Consider the following 7,885-nt stretch of genomic DNA (forward strand, 5'->3'; position numbering starts at 1 on the left):
GCCACCACAGAAAGCAAGATGGAACAGTCCTGATGGATTGTGCAAATACAAATAAATTGGTAACAACCCAACCAGTCAGCACAGCCTGCTTTATCCTGTTGAACCTGCGAGGACAGGCTAAGTGTTTAGATTTGAGGTTCTGCCTAGCAACTGAGAGAAATTTCCATTCAGTTTGTGTTCTTAGATAGTCTTCTCAAAGAAAGTAAACAACATATTAAGAGATAAAAGAACCAAAGATCGTCAGTCTGTTTATTTGGACATTTCCACTGGAATGCACTTACTTCCACTGCAAACCTAAGCATATTCCATGCACAGTGTTAATGCAGTGGATGACCAGGCCATCTTGGTTAAAAACTTACATTCATAATGACACTTATAAAATATACAAATGTAAATAAAAGTACATACGAGGACTCCGTATTTGTTGTTTTCTTATTGCTGGACCAATATTCAATTTCTTATCCTTATAATTAAGTTTTTTAGCCTAGAATTAAAGAAAAAAAAGAGACATTCAGTATGTGTATTTTCTACACATATCTAGGTATTCCAGAAACAAAAAATCATAACTAGACAAGGAACTTAAAAAGCAGAGGAGGGTGAAACCTATTATTTGCAGTACATCTCAAAAAACCCAAAAACTACACTAGTTCCTTTTCTATCCTAACCTTAGACTTCACATACACAAAATTAACCATTAGTAATTTCAAGTATTACTTGCTCCTCATGAAGCCTCTTGACTAAGAACAGATACCTACGATTGCCAGATTTTTATTTTTATCTTTCTCATGTATTTACTGCTTTTATAAAAACAGATGCGTACACTAACAATTTCAAGTATAAAGATTAAATTTATTTTTTTCATGATCATTGCATTATTTCACAAAAGATGAAACGAACAAGTATGTCTATAAGAATGGCCAGATAAGGACTGGAAGTAAGAAATCCTCATATTCACTCAGGACTGCCTTAAAACTTCCTTACATCCAGGCTGACAACACATAACAGCACACTAAAACAGATATCCTAGTAAGGCTAAACTATTGCAGAAGAATTTAATAAAACAGTACTAGGTACAGACAAGTAAAGCTACACTCTCTTCCATTGTCTTGCTTACAACAGAAAGTGAGTATCAGGTCCATCAGGTAAATTAAAACCTTGTCTTTGTTTTTAAATTGACACTGAACTCACTGCTTGTTAATATAATGGAAAGGAATAGGGTAAATCAAACATTCTTTTTTTTTTTTTTAACTTGTCAGCATCTCTTTAACACTGCTTTGCAAAACCGAGAAGGGTTCTGAAGGCCTGCTTCCCTGAACAGTTACGTAAGGGAAAATGCACGCTAAACAGTAATATATTACACCAAAGTTTTCAGTTTTCAGAGTTGAAACTTCTCCAGTAAGGAGAGACTTACTTCTTAAAGAGGAACATAGGAAGAAATACAGTTTTAAATCACATTCAACAGAAGGACAACAGTTAAGTAATCAATGCTTTTTCTTCATTTGAGCACAATTTAGCAAAATACTTGGACACTTGTACATAAATGCAAAGCCCTACCTATCAGATTTAAAGTTGAAGAGGCTAAACTATTTTATCGAGTCTGGGACTTCATAAACAAGGATTAATTATTGCAAACATACCTACCTAGGCTATTAAACACAGAGCAACTCCTAAAAAACAGATGCACATTTCAGTCAAACAGCATTCCAACACAGACAACAGGAAGATGGTTCTTTCCAATGCAATGTATTTCATTGATATGATCCATCAGAATTTAGAGACTTTTATATGTTAACTTTCAGTTAAGAGAAGTATCTAATCTGTATTTACTTCCTCAAAGCATTTAACACCGCACTACATGAAAAAATTATGTGATGCTACAGAAAGTCAAGACTAATAGGAAAAACTGCAGTAAATAAAAAAGTTACTTCAGAAAGATGGGAACAGGTAGCATTAGTAGCAATAGCATATGACCAGAAAGAGGATCCTGATGCAACTCCAAGGTCTGTTCTCAATACTAACTCAATGTAACACTTTCCAAGACTGCAACACAGAAAAAGAAGTTTCTGGAGATACACTCATGATAGAAAAGTAGGATGCAAAAAAGAAAGAGTGCAAAGGATGGTCAGAATATCATATAAATGAGGAGAAATTCGAGAGTACAAAACGCAAAAAATCATTCCATACATAAATTATTAAAGCCTAGAAACTCTGAGCTTAAGATATCCAAGAAAGACCTAGATGCTTAATTGATCTTAAAATGAATATGAGATAGCAGTATGATGCAAAGATTGAAAAGGTGATAGAATTGTAGGACATCCAGATTAAAGCACTTATAGTGCTTTATATCTTACAGTAGACAAAAGTATCACTGAATGAGATGCCAGGAAGACTGCACATGAAGCAGCCTTTCAGTTGCAAAAGTCCTAACCCATTTTCACAATGGTACTCAGTACCACTCAGGTCACCACAGTGAACTAGAAGAATCTAGTTCACTGAAATAAAACAATTAAAAAAAGGGAAAGAAAAGTAGCTGACTCAAGAAGTTCCTGTCCGTATATTTTGGCTCCACATAAATGTATTTTTTGAAAACACTCCGAAAATTTCTTTGAAAATGTCCCAGCTCTTACTTTGAATTTTAATACTGAACATTTGTTGGAAATTCATGTATTTCAACATTTTAACCAGCTTTATATTTGGGAGAAGGCAATCTGCAAACCTACAAAAAACACTATTTCCTTCCCCCCATCCCCTGCACCAGGATACCTTCATGCATATGGGTACATCCTGACCAACAAGATCTCTCCCATACAATCCAACCAGAACATATGGCACATTTAAAAAGCAAAACGAATTGAAGAGCTATCATACAGCTGAAGAGCTAGTTGTGTCTCAAGCAAAGTTCTACAAGGAGTGTCAAAACAGTAAGGTAGCTAAGAGAAGCTGAAGTTACATGACAAAGTGAGCTTCATTGTTTAAGACTTCAAGTAAATAAAATTATTCTTTTATTTAGAAAAAGAAAGAATTACATCAGCTCTGACAATCAAACACATCAGAATAAAAGACAGCAGTTACCTTTCCTAACTCCCCACAAAATCTTGCCAGCAATGGATTTTCTAGTGAAGCAAATGAAAGCAACTGTGAAGTATGGAGTCTTTATAGCTCTATATGCACTACAGACCACATATAGACTAAGAAAGTAAAGAGCTGCACTATGAACTGGCAACTCCCTTCCCTAGTTCCAGAAGATGTCAGTATAGATCTTACCTCAGATCTCTCTAAGCCATCTTCTTAACTATGCAGGCCAAACTTAAGAGATCTTCAAATGCAAGTTGCAGACTTGGAAGAGGACCAGACAACCAGGGCTACTTAGTGTCCAATTTCTTTAGGAGAGAATCATAATGGGGACTATGACTTACCTCTTGCAAAATCTTCTGTGCATCTTCTTGAGTTTCAAAAGTAATGAAGCCATATCTAAATAAAAATTACAGAAGTTCAGGCTCTGAAGTTCCCGTTACATACACTGCACATTAGTACTTGATATATAGTACAAGTGAGATTAAAAGGTAAACTAATAGGGGAAAAAATTGTAGAAATCAAGATTGCAATAACAACTCTAATTTTAATTTAACATCCTTATTATAGTCTACTTACTAATATATTAAAGTACATGGTCATATATTACTGTTTCTATACAGTGAATGAGTAGCCCACACAAAAAGCTATGCAAAACTCTCTGTATTGTCCTTGTGACTCAGCATACGTCTTTACTTCCTTCATTTCTACCAAACAAAGATTGTGATCTGAAGCTCTCACTCGTTATGGGTGCCCAAGATGAGGAACTTGGGATGTTATTTTATATTATCTTGTGCTTCATAGCACAGCTCCCACTTCAGCAACAACTGTGAATGATCCACACTTCCACAAGCACTAGCCACTGTATTAAATTGAGTTCCCGGGAAAAGCAGCAATGCAGAGACAGTGTTTATCTGTGAATTATTCTTGTCATTCTTGACATGATTAGCATTAGACAAGAGTTGTGGTGATCAGGGATGAAGTATTTTTGTACTTCGTGACAGACATACGTATTTCACCATACCTCTTCTAAGTGCTGCAACAAATCAAACAAGCTTTCTACACAGAAACTCTGCTGTACCGAACCCCCTTAATTCATTCCCGGAGAAATCTAGGCCACCGAATGTGGCACTGTCTATGCAAAAGTAAGTATCTGATCTTGTAATTAAAGCCTGTACCACAACACAAATTGATCCCCCCCAAATTAACGTCAACTTCTGAATTTCAAAAAATCTTTGAAATCTTTTAGTAGTTTTGTATGCATAATGTCTTACACATGGCTTATTTCTCAGGGCCAGATTTCAGAAGATACCAAGGCGGCCTCTGTCCTTCCAGCCAGCAGATCAAATTTTGCAATACAACATACCTTTCTTTTATGCATTTCCATGCTTATTCGAGTACAGAGGTCCAGAAAGTCTCTGATCAGCTATACTTTTAAGCCTGTGGGCTTTTCCTGTATAACCTTCTCTAAACAAATTTGGAAACATTTCCAAGTTCAAGTAACGCAGAAACTGTTTTCCCAGCTTGGGCCCTTACCTACACAGACTTGTCATTCTATGTGTTATCTGGAGAACTAACATAATTAACCACAGAAACTCATAAGTTTCTTAAATGACTTGTAAACAAGAAGCAATGACGCCTCTGCTTGGATTTCAATGGACATCCCAACACCACTGAAAGTAATTATTGTCCAACATAATTACTGTGAGACATATGTTGGCAATCACAACTGCATAATAATTGGATATTCTTAGGTACTATTGTACTATATGGACACATGTACTGAAGTCTCAGTTACTTCTTGTACTTTAGTAAAAAGGTAAGAGGCTTCGTTAGACCAGCTCCAACATACCATAGAGATGCATACTCTATGCTAAGATCTGCAGCTCAGTGTGTAATTTGCTGATATATGTTAAGTGCTGACAGCATTAAAACTATGAGATTCAGACACCACAGGCTTACTGCTCAGAAGAAGCCTTCTGACCAAAGTGAACTTTACAGGTACAAATTTTCCTGCACATTCCTTTTTGTTTCAGCCCTCTTTCCACCCTTCTGTGGCAGTAGAGTTCCCCCACCTTATTTCTTTCACCATCCTTTGGGTTCTGGCAATAACTTTACTACCCAGTCTTAATCTTTCTCCAGATTTGCTCTTTGTCATTTCCCTTATTGTTGACTTACAGTCTTGGTCCCCTTTTCTGCGATCATGATTCATTGTCCTATCTGTCCCCTATGCCCTTGCTCCAAAAATCTTCACATAAAATCTCAGTTATTGCCAGGCACTCCAGCACAAACAGGTGTATCTCACCTCTTCCTCTATTCCTAGTCTCCTTTCCACACTGGCTAGAAATATGTATGTTTAGCAGCTAAATTACCTTTTTAGGATTATCTACTTAAATTATTATTGTCATAAAAAACTGAAAGGACTATTGATTTTGTCCTAGTTGCACATGGCTTCATCTTATAACAACATGACTATAGAGTCTTCCAGTTATGTAAATGACAAAGATATTTATGTGTAGGTGTTAAAGGGCAAGAACAGATTTTTGCATACATGAATAACTAGGAATATCAATAACAAAGTTAATAGTATTCTGAGCTATGAAAATCACAATCAAATTTACTATAATCAGTCAGCTGTTGTATTTTCAATTTTCATAACATGTTTATTTACTATACCAACCCCTTCGATACTCCAGCTCTGTCATTTACTATCTTCACTTCTTTCACACTGCCATACTGAGCAAAAAACTTCCTCAGATCATTTTCATTAGTCTAGTACAGTAAATCAAGAGGGGGAAAAAAAAAAGAAAAGTTGGTTTGCATAGTTATTCAGTGGATATTTACCATAAGACTTTTAATGGATACACTCTGGATAAAGTTTACTAAAAACTAATTACAACCCTGGACAGGAAGAGAGAAGAATGAGCATGTATGACCTCACAGCTCCTGCTTAATTATTGCATTTTCACATTCAGCAATAATGCTAGAAAGCCACTAAAATATTAAAACATTTTTAGTGGATTTATGTAACAACTGTCCTTTTTATCACAGAATCACAGAAACACTAGGTTGGAAAGGACCTTCAAGATCATCAAGTCCAACCATTAATCCAGCGCCACCATGTCCCCTAGACCATGTCCTGAAGCGCCACATCCACACGTTTCTTGAACACTTCCAGAGATGGCGAATCCACCACCTCCCTGGGCAGCCTGTTCCAATGCCTGACCACCCTCTCAGTGAAGAAATTTTTCCTAATATCCAATCTAAACCTCCCCTGGCACAACTTGAAGCCATTTCCTCTTGTCCTATCGCTAGTTACTTGGGAGAAGAGGCCAACACCCTCGTCGCCACAACCCCCTTTCAGGTAGTTGTAGAGAGCGATAAGGTCTCCTCTCAGCCTCCTCTTCTCCAGACTAAACAACCCCAGTTCCCTCAGCCGCTCCTCATAAGACTTGTGCTCCAGACCCCTCACCAGCTTCGTTAAAGTTACGTAAATCAAGGCTTAAAGCTTTATTCTCTACTGTTGATTTGAATGTTATAGTGAAGGGCATTTACCACCTAAACACAGACACATGATTGTGTCTCATTTTTTCCTACTAATTTTTATAGGATTATAAATTATCATTTAGTAGCAAAAATAGGAAAAAAATACCTTAAAATCAATTCCTCCCACAAAGATGCGATTTGGAGTAACTGTTCCAAACCTTGGAGCGCTGGTCAGATTATTTAATGGCACCGGTGACACAGCATTGGGAGATGAAGACAAAGATTCTGTTTGCGTCTGATTGGTGGTCTGCTGATTGAAAGAAAAAATTTTTCAAATATATTCAATTGTACATATTACAAGCTATTAAATAAAAAAATTCTCAACAGAAAATACATACAGAATTTTTTGGGAGGCACAGCAAATGCTGAACAACTGAGCATTAACCACATATTTTTATTCAGAACACAGCTCAAAGTATTTAAACATAAGCTTTGTTTTAAGCAATTCAGTAACTCGTGAATACACTATGGTCTGAAGTTCGACTTTTGACACCTTCCCAAATTAGATATTCAGTGCCTTATACCCCAATCTTAGTTTTTCTGTTTGCACAGCACCTTGATGAATGAATCCCAAGTTGAGTTCTATTTCAGAGATTAATTTATACCTGTTAGAAGCCCCTTAGTTTAAACCTATATAGAAAGGACCTTTTCAACTAGAGCTGCACTCACACACATCTACAAAACTTGGCTCCTGGAATAGCTTCTGCTTGATTTTCCAAGCACCAAGCACCCCTAATTCCACTACATGAAATTAACATGCTCATTTACAACGGAGGAGAAGAGCACTTGAAGACTAGTGTTTTAAATCAACACTCTTGGCCTACAAACACAGTCAACAGTGATCCAAACTGAAATTCTCTGCGAAAGTTCCCTTCCAACCCAAAGATTCTATGAAAAGAAGAACCAGATTGCTCTTGCCCCAGAAAAGGAAAGGAATGAAGTACAGAGGGAACTTCATGGAAACCATTATTCAGTGAAGTCTGCCTGATGTTTTAACTTCACAGAATCATTAAGGTTGGAAAAGACCTTTAAGATCATCAACTCCAACCGTCAAGCGAACACCACCATGCCCACTAAACCATATTCTTAAGTGCCACGTCCACACTTTTTTGAACACAACTTCTACCATACTGTGCTGGTTTTGGATGGGACAGAGTTGTTTTTTTTTCTTCCTGATGGCTGGCATAGTGCTGTGTTTTGGATTTGGTATGAGAATAATGTTGATAACACACTGATGTTTTTGGCTGTTGCTAAGTAGTTGTAGTGC

General features: G+C 36.8%; 1 protein-coding gene across 1 annotated transcript in view; it reads right to left on the reverse strand.

Moving 5' to 3' along the window:
• BOLL (boule-like RNA-binding protein) overlaps window positions 1-7,350 on the reverse strand; it is a gene marked incomplete at its 5' end in the record, with an annotated part of 29,507 nt that extends 22,157 nt beyond the window's left edge. The window contains 5 exons of the mRNA XM_010289048.1: window positions 409-484; window positions 3,417-3,471; window positions 5,753-5,844; window positions 6,725-6,865; window positions 7,303-7,350. Of these exons, the coding sequence (XP_010287350.1) occupies window positions 409-484; window positions 3,417-3,471; window positions 5,753-5,844; window positions 6,725-6,865; window positions 7,303-7,350 (412 nt within the window). The remainder of the gene's footprint in view (window positions 1-408; window positions 485-3,416; window positions 3,472-5,752; window positions 5,845-6,724; window positions 6,866-7,302) is intronic.
• Window positions 7,351-7,885: the final 535 nt, after the last annotated feature.

The sequence above is a fragment of the Phaethon lepturus genome, unplaced genomic scaffold (genome assembly GCF_000687285.1).
Source record: "Phaethon lepturus isolate BGI_N335 unplaced genomic scaffold, ASM68728v1 scaffold14956, whole genome shotgun sequence".
NCBI classification, from domain to species: domain Eukaryota; kingdom Metazoa; phylum Chordata; class Aves; order Phaethontiformes; family Phaethontidae; genus Phaethon; species Phaethon lepturus.